Genomic DNA, 23,863 nt, shown 5'->3' with positions numbered 1-23,863 from the left:
GGAACATTTAGAGGCTGAAAAGAAAAATCACTTGCGCAGTCAGAAGAGGAGCTTTAGGCCAGAAAAAATGCTAAACGCATCTAAACGGGCCTAAACACTAGGCACATTTAGCGCTTAGGCATTCATTTATTCCAACAGCCAGATTAAAGTAATATTCTGGCCATTGAAATAAATGAAAACCCAAATGCTTGCCGTGCCTAAACACGCCTAAAAGCATGTGAAAAATGCAGCTTTAGGCATTTGTTTAGGCTGCTATTTTCCTACCAGGAGCAAAGGCATCCAGGAAAGGAAAAAAAAGTCCTGTGTGCATGACCCTAGGTTCACATCTGTGCGGGTGGTGCCGCTGCAGATCCGCACGAAAATCCGTGCAGCTGCACCACCCACACAGAGAAATGCGGACCCGCGGGCGGGTGCTATTAGTTCTAATGGCACGCCGCCTGCACTGGAAAAAGCAACCGTATTGGGAACCAAGGTTCCCGTGCTTGCTGCGTTTTCCAAAGAAGTGCAGGGACTTCTTCCCTGCATGTCACGGGGCGTGGGAGTCCATTCAAATGAATGGGCTCTTGTGTCCAAGCGAAACGTGGCCCGAATGGCATATATGTGAACTGGGGGTGAGACCTTAACCCTAGGTTCACATCTGTGGGTGGTGCTGCTGCGGATCCGCATGAAAATCTGTGCAGCCGCACCACCTGCACAGAGAAATGCAGACCCGCGGGTGGGTGCCATTAGTTCTAATGGCACGCCGCCCGCACTGGAAAACGCAACCGTACTGGGAACCGAGGTTCCCATGCGGGCTGCGTTTTCCAAAGAAGTGCAGGGACTTCTTCCCTGCGTGTCATGGGCACAGGAGTCCATTCAAATTAATGGGCTTTTGTGCCCGTGCAAAACGTGGCCTGCACGGCCGCATATGTGTGAACCGGGGGTAAGACAGAATTAGGCTAGTTTCACACCTCTGCGTGTTGCGATTGATGTGTTTTTCCAGCGTGTTTTGGATTTTTGAACATACGTTTTTGATGCATTTTGCTGGGGTTTTTTGCCAATAGGAAAGTATTGACTTTGATGAGACTTTAGATGAGTGTGACTTTGGTGTAACTTTGGATGAGTATGACTTTAATGTGACTTTGGATGCAGCTTTAGTCGGGTATGACTTGGATGCGACTTTGATGCTACTTAAGTGCAAGACAGTGTAAAGTTGCATCAAAGTCGCACTACATGAACATTACTGTCATAATTTCCTATTAGCTAAAAAAAACAAAATGTCACACCCATCCAAGGTTGCATCAAAGTCAATACTTTTCTATTGGCAAAAAAACCCATAATAACCGCACTGCATGCATTTCTGCCGCGTGTCCATTGAAGTTTATTGAATTCAAAATGCACCATGTAGCCTTTAAAATTATCCCTGAGCCCGGGTTCACATATGTGCAGTGCAGTATATCACATGCGAATTGTGTGTGGTGTGATTGGAGTCATACATTTTGTATGGCTCTATTCGTACCGTACCCACACCAAAAACGCGCAGGACCCTTTTTTGGCTCCGCACTAGAATCGGATTGTATTCACACCTATGCGATCCCATTCTGCACATCGCACCGCGTTTTGTGGACTACTTTCAGGGTGTTGTTAACTTACCATCAGGGGCGGACTGACAACTCATGGGGCCCCCGGGCAATAGGGGATCATGGGGCCCGTGTCCTTGCCCAAACTCAAAAAAGCCTATGAAAAAGGTACCAGGGGCATCTCATGGGGCCCCCTACTGACCCCGGGCCCGCAGGCAGTGCCTGAGTTTCCAAATGGTCAGTCCGCCCCTGCTTACCATACACACCCGCAGCTGTTCGCATGAACGGGGTGTGATTCTGATGCAGTGCGGAATTTGCACTGAAAATGCTGCAAATTCCGCACCACATCAGTGTGAACCAGGGCTGACCCTTTCACTCAGTGGCTGAAAAAAGCATAGATGTGAACGTGTCCCATAGGAAACCATGTTAAATGGACTATAGTGCGTTTCTGCAAAATGAACAAAAAAAAACGCATTGGTGTGAGCCAGGCCTTAAACTTCATTAATTTTTTTGCGGAGGAGACATGCTATATCTGACTGCTGTCAGTCTTCTATTGAACACAGCATGACCTGCGCATGCACAGTTCAGTATTCATTCCCGGCGTACTCCGGCTGTGCCAGAATGGGGGACTGTTGCACAGGATAACATCTTTTCCCCACCGGCCAATCAATAGACTGAAAATCAGGCATCCGGAAGTAGCAAGGTAGAAGATGACAGTGGCCAGCAAGGGATTTAACTGCTGCATCTCTGCAACGAGGAGGTGAGTATTTCTGGGAGTTTAGTTCCGCATTAAAGGTTCAACCTGAAGGTTCCCTGCAAGAGAAACAGTGGTCCATGTCTCCTGCCTACTCTCCATTCCATCAATGCATACACTGTCAAATCATATTGTATATCTGTAGTATGTACAATCTCCAACTCCAAGCCTTATAATATAAGGACATAGCTAAACAATCCATCCAATTTGCATCTAATCTGGAAACCCCTTGCACTACATAATTAATTGTAGATCTAAAGGACATTGTACAATCAGATTGTATATTGTATGACCAGCTTAAGACTCCTGGGTGCTAAAATCTTCTCAGGAGTGTCAGTTGCTTGAATCATTAGCAACAGGGCCTGACATCATCCATAACTCAATATTGTAAAAAATAATAATATTGTAACTTTCCTAAATCCTATCTCTGCAAAGTACTAACAATAACTAAGGGTGTTCTGTTTCAAATGCCACTTTATACATTGATATACGTCCATAGACCCATTATTTCTGGACATTTTGGTCACTTGCTGACTTGGTAGCATCCATAGGCAGCTTAACTCTTCAATAAGAAGTTGAAGCCAACACAATTTTACTTCCTATAATTGCAGTGTGGAGGATGATTTTCTAGTCCTTAGAAATGTAAGAAGACAGCAACTTTCCTAAGCCCTGTTTCAGCACATTACTAACACCGACTGAGGGAACATGGATGAAACAGGGAAGGTCTAGCTAGATAAAAAAGCATGAGCAAATGAATGCTGAAACTCCTGCGCTGGACGATGAGCGTCACAATGTCAGTCACCCCACATGGAGTACTTTTTGGGAATGCAAGCCTTACTACCCACACCGGACCAGGGAAATCCAAAGGAGCTGTGTGCAAAGAAACAAACAGAGGGCGCACGAGTCTAGTACAATATAATATCATTCAGAAACTTGATGCGTTTTTTAATGAGTTTTTATGGGGTTTTTTTGCAGGGCAGATGATAATTGCAAAACGCATCAAAAACATGTCATTTACACACTACATGTGTTTTTTCAGCGTCTCAATTGAAGTCTATTGAACCAAAACGCACCGTTTTGTGTTTATAAAAAGTCCCTGATCCTTTCCAAAAATCGCAATAGTTGAAAACACAGGGATCTGAACTTCACCCATAGGAAATCATGTTAAATGGACTGTAGTGCGTTTCTGCAAAACGCACTTCAGAACACTTAGCCTCAGTTACTGCATATTAATTGTGAGAAACGTAGGATGCATGCAATATCTTTGCAAGAAGAAGAGGATCTTTTTGTTATTGATGTAATCACTGGGCACATTTCCTGTCCTATTCGGAAAGATGAAATTACTGAATGTGCTCTAAACTGAAACTGCTTAAGGCTCCGTTCACCTCTGCGCTTTTACAAATGTGCGACAAAGCACATAAAACATGCATTTTGCCTTGCATTTCGAAAAGGCGCTGCAATTAGTTGTTAATGGCTCCCCAAGCGGAAGTAGGAGATGCGCTTTTTGCGGCGAGTTTTGTTGACATGAAAATGTACAGTAAAAAAACATGGCAGGCTACACTCCAAAAAAGGTTTCAGAGCTCCTAGGGCATGTGCGTCGCACGTAGGGCAGCCCACTCAAGTGACTAGGCTGTCCTATGCACCACAAGCAGAAATGTGCAAAAATGTGCAAAAAACAAAAATGTAATGCGTAGATGTGAACTGGACTTTAGGATCCTTACACATGGGGCAGACTTGTTTAGTGGATCCGCTTGCTCAGCGGAGGATCTCTCCGCTGATCCCCGCTGAGCAAGCGGGTGACAGCTCTGTGTCCGTTCCGCTGCTGCAGAGCAGACACAGAGCTGCTTGCTCTCCTCAATGGGCGGTTGGATGAAAATGAACCACCTGTCCATTTTCATTCGCTCTGATCCAATGGATGGAAGGAGAATTGGATCCCCAGCAGTCCCTTTTTGGTGAATCAGATCAGATGTCGGCGGGTGTAAACGGACACATGTCCGTTTACACTCGCGGCTCCATAGAAGAGAATGGAATAGAAGAGTTTCTGATCGGGTCGTCCACGTGAAAGAGCCCTTAATCTCTGCAAATTACATCACCAATCTTGTCTCCAAATGTCACCCAATCCGTACTCTTCACTCCTCGCACGACCTCCTACTCTCCAGCTCCCTTGTCTCTTCCTCCCACGCTCGTCTCCAGGACTTCTCCAGAGCTTCCCCCATCCTCTGGAACTCTCTACCCCAATTTATCAGACTGTTGCCTACTCTGCTCATTTTTAGGCAATCTCTGAAAACCTATCTCTTCAGGGATGCCTATCCTGCCCTCAGCTAACAATGGAATCTTCTACTCCTCCTACCAATCCATCCCCCACAGTTATTACCTTTTGTACCACTATTATTATTATACAGTACTTATATAGCACCAAAGGGTTTGCTCAGCGCTGTACAGTAGCAAGGGGGACAGAACATGAGACAAGACAGTAACAATACACTACACGAGGGGTTCAAGGGCCCTGCTCTTTCGAGTTTACAATCTAGGAGATACTAGCCCCTCCCTCTTAGATTGTAAGCTCCAAGGATCAGGCCCTCCTATCCCTCTTGTATTGAACTGTATTGTTGCTGTATTGTCTCCCGTTATATTGTAAAGCGCTGAGCAAACTGTTGGCGCTATATAAATCCTGTATAATAATAATAATTAATCATGGGAGGTTCCGCAAAGCGATTCCAGTAAAGAAAATGAACAGACGTATTCCATGCATTGTATTTGTCTCAGTTGTATTGATAGTTGGATTCCTGATGGCTAACAGACCTTTCTTGTCAGACGGGTCCAAGGGATTAAGTCCTGAGAGTGCCACACATGATGTCCCCTCACTCATTAGCTAGTTAGGAGATCGAATAACTGAGATGCCTCTTCACTTCCAGCCTGGACACTGACTTCCCTCCACCTCTAGGGACCAGATCAAAGGTTCTTCCTTGCTGCAGGCATCTTTCACACCCTTTGCTAAGGGAGTTTATGATGTTGACATAACCTACAGGGTCAAGAGACCAGTGTCACCTGGTGAGAGGGTCTGTCCAGAGACAGCCACATAGTGTCCTGCTTAATAGATTAACTTCACTTTTTAACTTGGACATTCAGGACACATGCTGGCCATACACAATCAAATTTTCATTGGCCTAATAAACCAATTTGTTCCAGCAACTGTTTAAAAATAAGCCTGTCCTGCTGGACCTAACTTGATGTGTTGCTTAACTGATTGCCAACCTGACGCTGTACATATACTGTGATGGGGCAGCTCCTACAGGCACAGCAACGTGGGAGTTTGTCAGCAGATCCTGTCCAAGGATTCATGGCCAGGACCTGTTGATCAGCTGTGTTGAATCGCCGCCCAGAGCCCTGTATTGATAAGCAATATAGCACTCTGTACAGAGGGAAAGATCGCTTTGTTTCTTTTCCCTGCAAAGCAAAGCAGGGAAAAGAAACAAATTGATCTCTAGTGAAAAGCAGCACATATTACACACTTTACACTTAGTTAGGCACACAAATAACCCCTTGATTGCCCTGAGATGTTATCCCTTGCGCAGCCAGCGACATTAGTACAATGACAGTATGCACTCGCCGGCCACTTTATTAGGTACACCTGTTCAGTTGCTTGGTAACACAAATTGCTAATCAGCCAATTACATGGCAGCAACTCAATACGTTTAGACATCTAGATGTGGTGAAGACAACTTGCTGAAGTTCAAACCGAGCATCAGAATGGGGAAGAAAGAGGATTTAAGTGACTTTGAACGTGGCATGGTTGTTGGTGCCAGACGGGCTTGTCTGAGTATTTCAAAAACTGCTGAACTACTGGGATTTTCACACACAACCATCTCTAGGGTTTACAGAGACTGGTCCAAGAAAGAAAAATATCCAGTGAGCAGCAGTTGTGTGGACGAAAATGCCTTGTTGAGGTCAGAGAAGAATGGACAGACTGGTTTGAGATGATAGCAAGGCAACAGTAACTCATGTCAATATGGACCAAAATCTCTGAGGAATGTGTCCAAAACCTTGTTGAATCTATGTCATGAAGAATTAAGGCAGTTCTGAAGGCAAAATGGGGTCCAACAGGGTACTAGTGGACGGTGAGTGTATAATATTAGAACTCCTCACTGTATTAGTGTCACTTGAGATGTCAGTGGCAGTTACTTTCCACAAAGTATCAGCACTATCACAGTCCCACTATAAGTCGATGGTTACCGCCATTACTAGTATAAAAAAAAGAAAGAAAAATTCCAATATAAACATATCGTTTGTAGACCCTATATTCACACAAATCAATCAATATACATTTATTGGGATTTTTTACCAAAGACATGCAACAGAATACATTTTGACCTAAATTTATGAATAAATTATATTTTTTATAGAATATGTTTTATAGCAGAAAGTAAAAAATATTTTTTTCCCAAATTTTTGGTCTTTTTTCATTGATATCGTAAAGAAATAAAACCCCAAATACCACCAAAAAAAAAGCTCTATTTGTGTGAATAAAATTGTACAAATTTCATTTGGGTACAGTGTTGCATGACCGCGCAATTGCCAGTTAAAGGAAATGGTTAAAGGAAGTCTGTACTTTGCCCATGTAGGGTGTTAATGGTGGTCAAACCAGAAGCTCTCATTCCCTTTGCTTCTTCACAGTTAAGAGTGAAGAAAAAAAATAGTACTTTCGGATATGATGAGTATTTACCTGTCCCTCCTTTTCCCTTGACAGCTCTAGTGCTTTGTGTTTGGCCAGTTAGGCAGTTAGGCACCCAGTACAGTCACATGGGGTGAGGGGAGAGTACTTAGTCCTGTGTATGCCCAAATTCAAGACTTGGAGCTTACACTGGGTAATTTCTCTTCTCTCCTGGTGGCCAAATGCGGTGGCAGGGTGTGAATGGAAGGTAAGTGTAAGTTGCTGGTGGGGTTACCTGCATAGACAAAGCATAGGTTTACTTTGAAAGAAACATGTACTGGGGAAATATGAAGGCTACCATTCCTAACTAGTAATGAGGTAAAGTTCCAGTCAAACCCAGTTCGGCACAACATAATTGTAGCTGTCACATGGTAGCAGGGAAGGCCCAACCAGCTGCGGCTGTGAAACTGCCCGAAGACATATGTAACAAAGGTTATGCTGGCTGATATCATAATCCAAATATGGCCATATTTCGACAGTATCATTGACCACATATGGCCATGTAGCCATGTTAGGTCAATTATGTCACAACTATCTCTACCATTTTGTTCCTCGTGCCGTGGGGGGTAGGGAACTCTCTAAGCTGTTTGGGCCAGTGTCCTGCCATTATCTAATAGCTTCTCATGGGTTCAGACCGAACCGTAGCACATCACTGTTCTTGACCTCTTCTTCTGAAAATGCTAGTTATCTGGATGTCTTGCTGATCCATTAGATTTAGTACTTTCTTTGGCATTGACCAGGAACACATCAGAAACTCTGGCTTCCCTTGGTTTCTATGCTTGGATGGGGTCATCAAATAAGAAAGCATTAAAGGAAATCTTTCCTGGGAAAACACGGAAGCTATCATTGCTTATATCTCATATTGCAAATGTCCATTGCCTTGGTATCATCTTGACCCTTTAGCTTCAGTACTTTGAGTCACAGGCCTGGAACAAGCATGCAGGTCAAAAATTCTAACTTTGTAGGCAAAAGGGAAGATATGATCATCAAACTGAAAACCAGCCTGTAAGTGGAAGTTCCTTTAGCTGGTATAGAGATGACTCAAAAGGAGAAGTTGGAAGATAAAGGAAAACAAGTTGCATGAATGAATTTCATTTACTCATCAGCATATTTCACAACTCATTCATCAAGTTCTCTGAAGACAGAGCTGACAAACATTACGTACCTCCTAACTTTCCATGATGACAACGAATGACACCCTTCAGTAAAAAGTATGTAAGCAAATGATACCTCCCTACCCCACCCCTGGTTAACCACTTGCCTACCAGGCACTTATACCCCCTTCCTTACCAGGCCAATTTTCAGCTTTCAGCGCTGCCGCACTTTGATTGACAATTGCGCGGTCATGCAACATTGTACCCATATGAAATTTTGATCATTTTTTTCTCACAAATAGAGCTTTCTTTTGGTGGTATTTAATCGCCACTGGGCGCTTTACTTTTTGCGCTATAAATTAAAAAATGTGCAAAAAATTTGAAAAAAAAAAAAAGTTTATTTGTTTCTTTTATAAAATTTTTCAAACAGGTATTTTTTCTCCTTCACTGATTTGCGTTGATGAGGCGGCACTGATGGGCACTGATAGGCGGCACTGATGGGCACTGATAGGCGGCACTGATGGGCACTGATAGGCAGCACTAAAGGGCACTGATAGGCAGTACTAATGAGGTGGCACGGATAGGCGGCACTGATAGACAGCACTAATTAGGGGTCACGGATAGGTGGCACTGATATGCAGCACTGATAGGCGGCACTGATAGGTGACACTGATGATGGGTACTGATAGACGGCACTGACTGGCATCACTTCTGGGCACTGACTGGCGGCACTGACTGGCACAACCCCTGGGCACTGACTGGTGGCACTGACTGGCAGCACTGGTGGGTGGCACTGGTGGGTGGCACTGGTGGACAGCACTGGTGGGTGGGCACAGGTGGGTGGCACTGGTGGGCACAGGTGGGTGGCACTGGTGGGCACAGGTGGGTGGGCACAGGTGGGTGGCACTGCTGGGCACATGTAGGTGGCACTGCTGGGCACAGGTAGGTGGCACTGCAGAGTGGCACAGGTGGGGGCACTGCTGGGCACAGGTGGGGGCACTGCTGGGCACAGGTGGGGGCACTGCTGGGAATGGGTGGGCGGGGCTAGTGGGCGCACAGCTGATCGGAACTTGCGGGGGTCACTGCTGGGCACCGATCATCAGGGCACTGATCATCAGTGCCCTGATGATCGGTGCCGATCCCCGCTCTGACAACTGCCGGTTCTCGGCAGTACTTTCCTCACGATCTGACAGCGTGAGGAAAGTGCAGCCGAGAACCGGCACTTGCATTTTCCTGTGATCAGCGTGTCATTGGACACCGCTGATCACGTTGTAAAAGGCCGGTGGGATCGGCCTTTCACCACATCTCGTGATCAGCTGTGTCCGTAGGACACAGCGATCACGGAGATCGCCGGGTGCGCGCCCCCTGGGGCGCGCAGGAGAGGGCGTTCTGGGAGGACGTCATATGACGTCCACTCAGAACTGGCCGGCCGCGGTGAAGCCGTCATTCGGCTATGCGCGGTCGGCAAGTGGTTAAGCAGACAAAGAAGAACATTTGTACAAAACAATAAATGCAATATTTTAGATGTATAAAAAATTCAGTGTCAGAAAGATTTTTTTAGAGTTCTTTACGACAGATGGGACAGTCTCTTCAAATAAGGAGCAGTTGGCAGCTATAAAATTGCTGTATAAATTCAACTGATTAGGAATCTTGGACTGCAGAGTAATTACAGTTGCAAGAAAAAGTATGTGAACCCCTTGGGATTACGTGGAGTTTTGCATGAATTGGGCATAAAATGTGCTCTGAACGTCATCTAAGTCACAACAATAGAAGAACACAGTCTGCTGAACATAATACTACACAAACATTAGATGTTGCCATGATTTAATTGCACATAACATGTAAACATTCACAGTGCAGGGAGGAAAAAGTATGTGAGGCCCTAGCTTAATGACTTCTCCCAGAGTTAATTGGAGCCAGCAGTGAGCCAACCTTGACTCCAATCAGTGTGATGATATTGGATGTGTTGCTGACAGCTGTCCTGCCCTTAAAAAACACACGCCTGTTTTGGGTTTACTGGTTTCAAGAAGCACTGTCTGATGTGAACCATGCCTCGCAGAAAAGAGCTCTCAGAAGACCTACGATCAAGAATTGTTGACTTGCATGAAGCTGGAAAGGGTTACAAAAGTATCTCCAAAAGCCTTGATGTTCATGTGTCCACGGTAAGACAGACTGTCTACAAATGGAGAAAGTTTAGCACTGTTGCTACTCTCCCTAGGCGTGGTCGTCCTGTAAAAATGACTGCAAGAGCACAGCGCAGAATGCTGCATGAGGTAAAGAAGAATCCCAGAGTGTCAGCTAAAGACCTACAGAAATCTCTGGCACATGCTAACATTTTTGTTGACACATCTACAATAAGGAAAACATTAAACAAGAATGGAGTACATGGGAGGACACCACGGAGGAAGCCATTGCTGTCCAAAAAGAAGATTGCAGCACGTTTGAAGTTTGCAAAAGAGCACCTGGATGTTCCACAGCACTACTGGCAGAATATACTGTGGACAGATGAAACCAAGATTGAGTTGTTTGGGAAGAACACACAACACTATGTGTAGAGAAAAAAAGGCACAGCACACCAACATCAAAACCTCATCCCCACTGTGAAACATGGCGGAGGGAGCATCATGGTTTGGGGCTGCTTTGCTGCCTCAGGGCCTGGACGGATTGTTGTCATTGATGGGAAAATGAATTCCAGAGTTTATCAAGACATTTTGCAGGAAAACGTACGACCATCTGTCCGCCAACTGAAGCTCCGCAGAGGATGGGTGATGCAACAGGACAATGACCCAAAGCATACAAGTCATTCAACAAAACAATGGCTGCAACAGCACAGAATACGCCTTCTGGAGTGGCCCAGTCAGAGTCCTGACCTCAACCCCATTGAAATGCTGTGGCATGACCTTAATAGAGCGATTCACACCAGACATCCCAAGAATATTGCTACACTGAAACAGTTTTGTGAAGAGGAGTGGTCCAAAATGACTCCAGATCGTTGTGCAGGTCTGATCTGCAACTACAGGAAACGTTTGGTTGAGGTTATTGCTGCCAAAGGAGGGTCAACCAGTTATTCAGTCCAAAGGTTCACATACTTTTTCCTCCCTGCACTGTGAATTTTTACATGTTATGTGCAATTAAACCATGGCAACATCTAATGTTTGTGTAGTATTATGTTCAGCAGACTGTGTTCTTCTATTGTTGTGACTTAGATGACGTTCAGAGCACATTTTATGCCCAATTCATGCAAAACTCCATGTAATCCCAAGGGGTTCACATACTTTTTCTTGCAACTGTATAGTGGCCACCTCCATGAACAATATAAGTAAGGCTGGCCATACGTTGATAATTTCTTTCCTTCAACCAGACGGTTGAAGAAAAAAAATGAGCTGATTCCCCCAGCCACACTTTCGATGTGGATTGCGGAGTCACTCCTGCTGTGCCATTGTGTTCTGAAGGTGGGCAGTCTTCTCTACCATCATAACACGTTGATCAGTCTTGCTGGCTATAGCCAACAGCACTGATTGTTCGGGAAAAACCCCACAGGCTGCTTGTACAGAAGTTGGTCCGCAGATCAACTTCTGTACAACCAGCCTGCCCAAACATGGATTGAAATTCGTCCAGTCCTTGTCAGCCCAATTGGCCAGATTTCGGTCCATGTGGCCTTAAGTCACTTTAGCTGGCCATTGACGGATGTTCTTTTTTTTTGATCTGCCAGCAGGCTGATTGAAAACACTGAATGGATTCCCCATCCACACAAGCAAAGTGGGTGGAAGAATCATTCCTACTCTGTTATTGAATTCTGACAGCAAGGACTCCTCCACAGTCAGAATACACTGATCAGTGCCGCAGCCAATCAGCTGCAGCACTGATCAAACACAAATTTTCTAACAAGCCCAATCGTGAGAAGTCAATCATTAGTTCGACTTCTCAAGACCGGGTATGGCCATAGATGGATCGAAACCTGAACTGCACGAATTTCGATCCATCTATGGGCAGCTTGAGCCCTGGTTCACACTGATGCGGTGCAGAATTCTCAGCATTTTTCAGTGCGAATTCTGTGCCGCATCACAACCATACCCAGTTCATACGAACCGATGCAGGTGTGTATGTTAAGTTAACAACACCCCAACATTGGTCCACAAAACGCAGTGCAATGCACAGAATCGGATCGCATAGTTGTTTATACCCATGCAATCTGATTCTAGTGCGCACCAAAAAAGGGTCCTGCACGTTTTTGGTGCGGGTGCGGAGCGAATAGAGCCATACAAAATGTATGGCTCTGAACGCACAGCATACAGATCGCATGTGATTTTTACAGGAATGCGTTGCGGTTCCTGTGCAAATCACACAGGATTTACCGCACCGCTGTAGTGTGAACCTAGCCTAATGCAGGCCATAGATGGGTCGAAAATCGGCCGATTTTTCGGCCGAAAATAAAATCGGCCGATTTTCGGATCGTTAGTGGGCGATTTGGTCGGCCGTTTTTCGGTATTTTGGCCGGTTTTTTTTTTCGGTAAAGTTGGAAAAAAATCGGCCGATTTTGCCGATCGGCCGATTTTCGCGGCAATTAGTGGGCAAATCGGCCGATTTTTTACCGATAAAAAATCTGCGCATGAGCAGTGACCTGCAAGAGGAAGACAAAAAGAAGAAAAAGAAGAAGAGGAAGACGATGAAGAAGAGGATGAAGAAGAAGAAGAGGAAGAAGAAGAGGATGAAGAAGAAGAGGATGAGGAAGAAGAAGAAGAGGATGAGGATGAAGAAGAGGATGAGGATGATGAAGAAGAGGATGAGGATGAGGAAGAAGAAGAGGATGAGGATGAGGAAGAAGAAGAGGATGAGGAAGAAGAAGAGGATGAGGATGAAGAAGAAGAAGAAGAGGATGATGAAGAAGAAGAAGAAGAGGATGAAGAAGAGGAAGAGGATGAGGATGAAGAGGATGAAGAAGAGGAAGAGGATGAAGAAGAAGAAGAGGATGAAGAAGAGGAAGAGGATGAAGAAGAAGAAGAGGATGAAGAAGAAGAGGAGGATGAAGAAGAAGAGGAGGATGAAGAAGAAGAGGAGGATGAGGATGAAGAAGAAGAAGAAGAAGAAGAGGATGAGGATGAAGAAGAAGAAGAAGAAGAAGAGGATGAGGATGAGGAAGAAGAAGAAGAGGATGAGGATGAGGAAGAAGAAGAAGAAGAAGAAGAAGAAGAAGAAGAGGATGAGGATGAAGAAGAAGAAGAAGAAGAAGAGGATGAGGATGAAGAAGAAGAAGAGGATGAGGATGAAGAAGAAGAAGAAGAGGATGAGGATGAGGAAGAAGAAGAAGAAGAGGATGAGGATGAGGATGAAGAAGAAGAAGAAGAAGAGGATGAGGATGAAGAAGAAGAAGAAGAGGATGAGGATGAGGATGAAGAAGAAGAAGAAGAAGAGGATGAGGATGAGGATGAAGAAGAAGAAGAAGAAGAAGAAGTAGGATGAAAATAAGAAGAATTCCAGTCCAGCAAAAAGTGTCTCTGCAGAGAGCTCCGCTATTTCTGACAGTTCTCTGACAGTTCCTTGACATTTACAGCGGTTGAAACATTGTATCTATTTGTTTCCGAATAAAAACATCTGTATCCTAAATGGAAACAAATAGATACATTGTTGCAACTTCTATAAATGTCAAGGAACTGTCAGAGAACTGTCAAAGAAATAGCAGAGCTCTCTGCAGGGACACTTTTTGCCGGCTCTAGACGGGTAGAAAATCGGCCGATTTTTTTTACCATTGGTGGTAACGTCGGCCACTTGAACAACCGATTTTTCGTTTTTTAAAAGAAAAATCTGCAGTTTTTCTCCCCATCTATGGCCTGCATTAGGCTAGCTATACATTTTAAGATTTCTCTCGTTTAGCTGAACAGGCTGATGGCAAATTCCCGATTGAAGTTTGTCAAGCCAGGTGGTGTTGGCAGGGCCATACACTGCTCGAATTTCAACTGATGCACAGGAATTGGCCGAAATTTGAGCCGTGTGTGGCCAGCTTTACTGGAACAAGCGGAATGAGGATTATGGAATATCCTTTCTACAAACAATACTCTTTTAATGGTTACAGTGGCAGAAATGGAACTTTGAAAACCTTTGCTGGCTGAGAAATAAAACCGAAAGCAATTTTATAACAATAATCAGTTGTAAATATAATTTTTTCACAAAACCATTTCTAAGGCAGTGAATATAACATTCACTCAACTTTCTCTGCAGGTGATTCTTCCTGGTGCATGTGTTTGACATGACTGTGATTGAATGTTTGGTGAGAGTCACATTCACTGCTTTATAAATATTTCCTGGGACAAAAGAGATCATAATTACTTTTTGTCATAAATATATAAATACATCATCAATTGCAATGTTTTTGTTTACAGATAGGATGTTTAATTATGTAATACAACCTTGCTGAAACCCTAAAATCAAACTTTTTTTTTTTTTGCAGCCTGCAGTTTCCCATAGGAATGCATTGAAAACCAATTAATCCGTTCCAGAGGTCAGAAAAAAGTAAAAAAAAAGTTTTTTATCTGTTCAAAACTCTTTATAAAGTGCACTTTAAAGGCATAAATACTGTACAGGGACATAATTAAAATTTAATTTGTAAATGCATTGAAAACCAATTAATCCATTCGGGAGGTCAGAAAAAGTCTTAGCTGTTCAAAACTCTTTATAAAGTGCACTTTAAAGGCATGAATACTGTACAGGGACATAATTAAAATTTAATTCGTAAATGCATTGAAAACCAATTAATCCATTCGGGAGGTCAGAAAAAAGTCTTATCTGTTCAAAACTCTTTATAAAGTGCACTTTAAAGGCATAGTACTGTACAGGGACATGATTAAAAAAAATTTGTAAATGCATTAAAAACCAATTAATCCCATCGTACTGCGAAAAAAATTTGTAAACCAGTGGATTTTTATTTGTAAACCAAAAATTACGTTAACCGAGGTATACCTGTAAATTGTAGCTGCTTCTTTGCCCATGCAGCGCCAGGAGTTCAATTCCCAGCAGAGACAACACGTGCATGGGGTCTTCTGTGAGGTCTTCTGTGTGTCTATGAATACACCGATCTTCACCCACAATTCTGACTAAATTGGGTTTAAGCTGTCCATACACATATAGATTTGTTTCATTTTTTAGCTGGATGAAAAAAGTCGCACAGATTCTTCATCTATTTCTGCCAAGCTCCTTTGAAATTTCATTTGAAGGATGTTGGACGGTTGGATGTAGACAGAGCCATCCATTGAGTAAAATTGACCTGTTGCCTGATGAACTGGATGCGTATGGACAACTTTAGAATTTTGCGTATTTGTTTTACTGCTGCTGGGACATCAGTAAACATGGAAAAATGTAATGTTTAAAAAGCAACTCAACTTCTGTTAAGAAAAAACATTCCCCTCTGGGTGATCTATGTGCATTTCAATTTTAAGAAACTTTGTTGTAGATTTCTACCTTTTGTTTTTCTGAAGAAATAGCTCTTTGTATCGATGTGCAGAATGAATCTGTATGGGAGTGACTTCATCATTATCTATCAGCTGCTGCACCTGCAGAGCTCTACTGAGGAAAGTGGCAGGGTCTGCATCCCTTTAGGCATTTATTGCCTTTGGGAGTATCTCAATAAAAATGCTATTTTTGTTGCAGGGATGTCCAAACTCTTACTTGTATCATAGTGCAGACTTCTGGGAAAATCAGCAATGCAATTACACTATCAGGAAATGACATTGCTGGGGGGCATTCTGTAAACCATCTGTGTACAGAATGCCTACAGGTTGCCATATTGCTTTGCATTTTAAAGAACATCACAGTGCTGCAGATTAAAAAGGAAATGTCATTTTTAATAACATTCAATCACAATATGACTTGCGTTGCAATTGTATACGTTATATTATTTTTTTTTTTCACTACTTTTTTTCCCACAAAAGTAGGGATACCCTTTAAATCAAACAGCGGAAAATTTAGGTGACATTCATATGGGAAATACATTTTTTTCTATGTCCTCTTGGACTTTATGACAGGTGTGGGAGTCATAGGAGTCATCAGAATTGCATTATGAACACAGTTCAAGTTCAGATCATATGCGTACTCCAGAACTAAGACTGTACTTCCCATATCTGACACCTTGAACTTTGCAAACGGCACAGTTGCCTCTAAAACATATTGGCGTGACTGTAGAATGGTATGTTGTGCCTCTCTGATCTCCTGTGTTCTACTCATTCCTCAGCCTCCTCCCTCCCCTCTTCAGCTTCTACATAGGAATGCTTCCTTTGCTATTGTACAAAGTCTTCCAGTGGGTGTGTGTGACTCACAAATGGAAAGGCAGACTCCAATGAGCATAGACAATCCTCCCTTCTCTCTTGCCCTCCCCATCCAACGTGCACTCCCCAACTCACTTTCCACAACTTTACAGCTATTGGAGACGGGAAGAATGTTCCCTTTCGTCGTTAAAAGCTAACTTTGTCATTTCTTCTGGCCATTTCAATGCTTTGACATAGTGCTTTAGTGGCCGGCAGTATTTTAGACCTGCTGTGATTTGGATTTACAAACCTTCCTGGAGACTTTGACACTCTTCTGTTGTGTTTTGGATTTTGGGGCTTATTTGAGTTCATTGAATACATCCTTTTTTGGAAAGTTGTTGAGGATTTTTATGGATTTTTGTCTTCGATGAGGAGTTAACATTTGCCGAGCTTAAAAAGGGAGAACGGCTGGTCTCCAGGATGGGTTTAACGTTTGGGGTGCTGTTTCTCCTGGGAATTCTCAGGGCTGTGTTGGCACAGAGTGGTGAGTACAAACAAAGCTATTGTGAACTGATTAGAGGACCAGTGACAGCGAGACAGTGCGAAGAATGTACTGTCTGAAACATAGACAGATAAAAAAAGACTGCTTTATGTTCCAAAACTACAACCCCTACCTGTTTCTTGTATGTGGATTTCAGGTTACGAAGCTGTCAGTTGCTCAGGTACAGACAGATATAAACTTTCTACACATGGCAAAATTGGACCACCTTTTCTCAACAATGGGCTATTGGGATGGCCAATCTGACAGATATGGGCAATCCAATCAGATGATGACTTCCAATAGCTTTAGATTAGTTATCTCATATATACAAACCCATACAATCCTCAAAAGATCTTTCATCACTTTGAACAATGGTTGTGTAGCAGGGAAGTGAAATGAAATGTATTAAAACAACCTTTTGTAGAAAAGGTTTGATGACTCATCTTTATAGATAACGTAAATATGTGTGTACATCTCTAGGGTCCATACCATCCTTTGTCAGCCAGGGTTCTTTGGAGCACTTTGGTTCCTCCAGTAGTTGCAAGGGTTCCTTGAGAAATGCCAGACTGATTTCCTGTCTGCACTGACCACTTCTACAATGACCACCAACATAATAGATCACTTCTACACTGAACACAAATGTAAGGGGTCGCTTCTACATTGACCACCAATGTATGGGTCACTTCTCTACTGACCACCAATGTAAGGGGCAATTCTACTCTTACCACCAATTTAAGTGTCACAACAATTTCCACTTTCTTTTCTGGTTATTATTATTATGATTATTTTTATTTATTTAATTGACTAATTAAGTAAACTTAATTTTTTATTATTTTATTTAAGACTCTCTACAGCCTACTGTTGACACTTATGGGACATGAACTGTAGGGCTAATAATGTTAGTGGAGGTTCCTTGATAATGAGACCTAAAACCTATTTCAGGGGTTACTACATGGTAAAAAAAGGTTGAGAAGGGCTGGTCTATACATTTATTTAATGCTTTTCTATTGAAAGAATTTTAGGCATTTCACAGTAAGTAGGGTTGGGCTAGATGATCGAGTCGAACACAAGTTCGACTGGAACATCGGCTGTTCGTATGTTCAGCAAACACACGAATGGTAAGGGCGTTCGGCAGGCTATTCGCCCACCGCGCCCCCCCAATCCACTGCACCCAGACCGTGCATTGTGATTCACCAAAGCAATGCACCTGACCACAGATCAGGTGCAATGCTTTGGCCAATCACAGCACATGATGACATCACAAGGGGGCAGGAAGACCCTGCCCCCTTGTGACGTCATCACAATATTTAAAAATTGTCAGGCTGGTGCAGCTGTCAGATGGCGGGAGCCAACATTGAGGGTGGAGTGTTTTTTTTCTTTTGGGTCGGCGGTGGCGGCGGTCATCGTGAATTGTTCCTGTTCGAAGTTCGCGGTCGAACTTTCGTTAGATTCGAATGTTCAACCACGAACCGAACAGGGGGGTGTTCAGCCCATCACTACCTGTAAGGTGAAATAGAGATGACTTTATTGACAACTAGCAAAGGTCACCTTCTTCGAGTCATGCCTTTTTCTGAAGAAATTGGCTGTGTTCTATCAAAACATTGATTGTCACTTTAAACATCACTATTTCATCTTACAATTTCTGTAAGTACCTCAGATTCCTTCATACCAAAAGTTACACCCAGGATGCTACTATTCAACTTTGTGTCAATGTTATTGCATCTAAGTCAGAGGGGTTTATTTACTAAAACTGGAGAGTACAAAATCTGGTGCAGCTCTGCATAGAAACCAATCAGCTTCCAGGTTTTTTGCCAAAGCTTAATTCAACAAGCTGAAGTTAGAAGCTGATTGGCTACCATGCACAGCTGCACCAGATTCTGAGTGCTCCAGTTTTAGTAAATCTACCCTTTTGTGTTTACATCTAAATATAGTTTAAATTGACTCTGTAGCTAAAAAAGAAAGAAAGAAAGAAAATAAGCTTACTTTTACTTCTATTTTGCCAGAATGTGCCACTAGAGTCCTCAAAATTTCCCAAGCAAATTCCAACTTACTCAGAAAATCAAAATTTGCTCAAGACTCAGCAAGCTGCCCTAGCATGTCGGTGTGTGGGTCTAGGCCATTCAGTTCAAAAGTACTACATTGAGGGATGTCATACACAAATACCTTCATACTTGGAAGTACAGGGTGTCTGTGGAGGCTCTGGTGGCAGATCCTGGTGGCATGGGAGCAAGACAAAGGATAGGGCAGGCATTGTATAGTGTGGGATAAGTTTTTTCTTTAAGGATGGCAAAAGGTATGCAAACTAGAACACTTTGTGCAAGAGCTGTCCTGTGATCAGCAATTGTTCCAGTAAAGACAATCAATGTTCTACCATAAATATGCTGCATCACAAATTGAGATGAATCAGGGAGAAGCACAGTGTTGCCCTTGGCATAGTTCTATGTTTAATAAAACAGGCAGATTTCTCATTGTCTGCCATTCTTGATAAGAAATCTGTCAACCATAGAATAGCCATATATCCACCAATATTTACAAGTGTTATGAGTAATTCAAGCATCTTTTGTGATAATCATCAGCCTGCACTGGACACCAGCATGTGCACTTGAAGCACTTGTTGCCTTGGGCAATTTTCCAGCAGGTTGGGAAATCTGAGACCAGTCTGCAATTGTACTTCTGTTTCCACAGAAAAAAGGGAACATTCACTGTTTGGTTTCAGGATTGTCTCAAGAACAAAAGGTGAATGTTTTACAATGGCCTTGTCAAACCTTGAATTCAACCGAGAATCCTTGGTATTATTTGGTAATGCTGGTGCACAACAAGCTTCATCTGCATAACCTGAACAACCTGGAATAAATCTGCTTGGAAAAACAGGTCAGAATCACTCCTGGACAGGAGTTAGTATATATATATATATATATATATATATATAGGAATTGACAGCTTAAGCACCCCTATACCTCTAACAATTATTGATGGTATACAGGTAGACCTCCCCTCGACAACAGATGTACCCACTAACATGGTACTAATAGTGCTTTATCTCTACGCTTAGGTGAGTTCTCCTTTTCAGTGAGGTTTGTTCTATTTTCTAAAGGGGTAAGGGGAACAATAGTTCCTACAATGATTTTCCAGCTAGGATAACTTCAACCAACCTCTTGGAACCCGCTGTGATATTTACCCGACTTTTACAGTGGCAGGAATGCAGTTTTCTGATTATTCCCTCAACTCTAAAGCAGAAGTAAGGATTGGGCCTGCTTTAAAGAAAATGGGACATTTATAGCCAATCTAACACAAGCTATGCCTGGACAAGTGACATTGATAGGAAGAATAATGATTGCTTTGCCTTATACACAGAGATAAAGGTAAAATATTGTTGCCATTTTCCATGTTGGGGAAATGAGGCTCTTAATACATAGACATTCACTTTATTGAATAATACCATCATCTTAAATATGAAGATTAAGAAAGATTAACAAAGATTTCTCCCTTTCTTCAGCACATCAGAAATCACATCTGATATCACATGGACCTTTACTTTCTCTAAATGCACAGCAATTAGACACCTGATCGACTTATAACTCAAGGACTGCAATTTGATCTTATAGATCAGGGGTCTTCAAACTTTCTAAACAAAGGGCCAGTTTACTGTCCTTCAGGCTTTAGGGGGGCCACACTGTGTCCAATGGGAGTAGAAAATGCCCCAGCATCAGGGGGAGTAAACAGTGCCCCATCATTGGTTTTAATGGGAGCAATAGTGCCCCATCATTGTGGTCAGTGAAAGGAATTGTGTCCCATCACTGGTGTTAGGGGAAGGAATGGTGCCCCATTGTTGGTGTCAGTTGGAGGATTAATATTGCCATATCATCGGTGTCAGTGGGAAGAATAGTGTCCCCTCATTAGTAATAGTGTGAGGAATAGTGTCCCATCATTGATGGCAGTGGGAGGCAAAGTGCCTCATCATTGGTGTCAGTGGAAGCAATACCGTTCCATTATTGGTGTCTGTGAGGGGAATAGTACCCTATCAGTGGTATCAATGGTAGGAATAGTGCCCGTCATTGATATCAGTGGGAGTAATAGTACCCCATAAATGGTGTCACTGGGAAGAATAGTGTCCCTATTATTGGTATCAGTGGCAGGAACAATGCCCCATCATTGGTGTTAGTGGAAGGAATAGTGCCCTATCATTGGTATCAGTTGGAGGAACAATGCCTAATAAGTGGTATCAGTGGGAGGACTAGTGTCCCATCATTGCTGTTAGTGGGTAGAATAGTGCCCCATCATTGGTATCAGTTCGAGGAACAGTGCCTCATAATTGGTATCAGTGGGAGGAATAGTGTCCCATCATTGTATCATTGTTGTTAGTGAGTAGAATAGTGCTCCATCGTTGGTATCAGTGGGGTGGAATCTTTCATATAGACCAAACATCAATACAATATATAGGCAAGTGCATACTTTTATAGACTTTTATAGTTGCACACACAAGTACAGCTTAGAAGCTAATGGTCCATCTGCACATCACATGTGTGGTCACTGGTGCTTTGAAGATTAGATCATAAAAAAGCATGTCATGCAAAAGTGAACACAGCATTTTCAACTGTTTATTGCCTTGCTACTGTTCTTTCATTAATTTGAGTATTAATGTATATATTGCATACAATATTGAACTTTTTGACCGTTTTTTTCTTTGGCGTCTTTATTGTAATTCACAAATATCTAAATATCTTTTGAAGCTTTTTTGTCTGATTTATTACTATTTAAGACAAATTCTAATCTAATTAATTTTCGGTAGTGGCCAAAAGTTAATCCACCTGCCTGCTGTATAGCTCTCTCAGAGGCTTTAATGCTGTGCTCTCTAATAGTTGGTTTCCTTGTACCTCCTTTAAAACCACTTGCCTACTGGGCACTTATACCCCCTTCTTGCCCAGGCTAATTTTCAGCTTTCAGTACTGTTGAACTTTGAATGACAATTGTGTGGTCATGCAACATTGTACCCATATGAAATTTTTTAATTTGTTTTCACACAAATAGAGCTTTCTTTTGGTGGTATTTAATCACTGCTGGGTGTTTTATTTTCTTGTGCTATAAACAAAAAAAGAGCAAAAAATGTTGCAAACAGGTAATTTTTCTCCTTCACTGATGTGCATTGATGAGGCGGCACTGATAGGCAGCACTGATGGGCACTGATAGGTGGCATCGATAGGCAGCACTGATGAGCTAGCACTGATGATGCTGCACTGATAGGCTGCACTGATAGGTGGCACTGATGGGCAGCACTGATGGGCAGCACTGCTGGGTGGCACTGCTGGGTGGCACTGCTGGGCAGCACTGCTAGGCACAGGTGGGTGGCTCTGCAGGGCACAAGTGGGTAGCACTGATGGGTACAGGTGGGCAGCACTGATGGGCACAGGTGGGCGGTACTGCTCATCAGTGCCGATCACTGACAATTTCAGGTTATCAGCAGTACTTTCCTCATGCTGTGACAGCGTGAGGAAAGTGCAGCCGATAACCAGCAACTGTATTTACCCAGCGATCAGCTGTGTCATTGGACACAGATGATCACATGGTTAAAGGCCACTGTGATTGGCCATTTACCTTATCACGTGATCAGTTGTCTGCGTAGGACACAGCGATCACTTGCAGCGATGGGTGCACACCGCTGAGGGCGTGCAGGGGGCGTGTTCTGGAATGACGTCCATGGACATCGTCCCAGAACTAGACAACCGTGCTGTAGCCCTCTTTTGGCTATAGCACGGTAGGGAAAAAGCTAAGCCCCTAAGATGACCCTGTTGTAACTAAAATAAAACAGCAGCACCCTGTAGAAGATGTTGATTCATACTTTGCAGTGAGCTGTGTGTTAAATCACACCTGTCCTGAAAGGCTGTGTTGGATACATGTTTCCCTGCTGTACACTGTGGTTTCTTCTGATAGCCTATGACAGTACAGGGCACAGTATAGATATAGTGGCTGGCAGGAGAAACCACAGATGCTAGATGGTTTTACTCTCCAGAACAGCCATTCTCAACAGGGGTTCCATGGAACCCTTAAGTTCCTTCAGAGTTTGCTAGGGGTTCCTTGAGCTGTGGATGATTGACCTCCTATGTGGTGATGTCTCCATAGTTTCGGTTCTAATGCCACTTGGCAGAGCAAGTAAAATAACACCAATGATTTTTGTGGCCATCTGTAAGGGTGGCATTCTGACCACCATGGTAGGGCGGGCAGACTTCTGATAGACCATTACTGTAAGGGGTATTTTCCAATGACCCCTACAAATTTTTTATTTTTTTTGTCAGGGGTTCATTGAGACCTGAAAATTATTTCAAGGGTTCCTCTGGGGTAAAAAGGTTGCAAAAGGCTACTCTATAAGCTGTAGGCCCCCGTCTGAATGATTCATAATACCATCATTTGACTTTGGAATGGTCAAAGCAGGCACAACAGGCAGTATAGATGGGGTTAGGTTGATGGTGGAGTCATTATGATATACACTCACCAGCCACTTTATTAGGTACACCTTGCTAGTACCGGGTTGGACCCCCTTTTCACTTCACAACTGCCTTAATTCTGCATAGCATAGATTCAAGAAGGTGTTGGAAACATTTCTCAGAGATTTTGGTCCACATTGACATGAGTTACTGCTGCCTTTCCCATTCTCCTCTGATGTCTGACATCAACAAAGCATTTTCATCCACACAACTGCTGCTCACTGGATATTTTCTCTTTTTTGGACCACTCTCTGTAATCCCTAGAGCTGGTTGAGCGTGAAAATCGCAGTAGATCAGCAGTTTTTCAAATACTCAGACCAGCACATCTGGCACCAACAACCATGCCACGTTCAAAGTTACTTAAATCCCCTTTCTTCCGCATTCTGATGCTGGATTTGAACATCAGCAAGTTGTCTTCACCACATCTAGATGCATTGAGTTGCTGCCATGTGATTGGCTGATTAGCAATTTGTGTTACCAAGCAATTGAAT

At 43.1% G+C, this 23,863-nt stretch overlaps 1 protein-coding gene across 2 annotated transcripts in view; it reads left to right on the top strand.

Moving 5' to 3' along the window:
- The first annotated feature begins 16,440 nt into the window (after positions 1 to 16,440).
- Positions 16,441 to 23,863, top strand: part of AXL (AXL receptor tyrosine kinase) — a 128,487-nt gene continuing 121,064 nt past the window's right edge. For both annotated transcript variants that reach the window (XM_089684266.1, XM_089684265.1), the window contains exon 1: positions 16,441 to 16,896. In XM_089684266.1, coding sequence (XP_089540392.1) covers positions 16,833 to 16,896 — 64 coding nt within the window. In that variant the 5' untranslated portion in view covers positions 16,441 to 16,832. The remainder of the gene's footprint in view (positions 16,897 to 23,863) is intronic.

The sequence above is a fragment of the Staurois parvus genome, unplaced genomic scaffold (genome assembly GCF_062004578.1).
Source record: "Staurois parvus isolate SC_StPar_1 unplaced genomic scaffold, SC_StPar_1.0 ptg000340l, whole genome shotgun sequence".
Taxonomy (NCBI): Eukaryota; Metazoa; Chordata; class Amphibia; order Anura; family Ranidae; genus Staurois; species Staurois parvus.
This window is presented reverse-complemented; position numbering and strand designations above follow the sequence as displayed.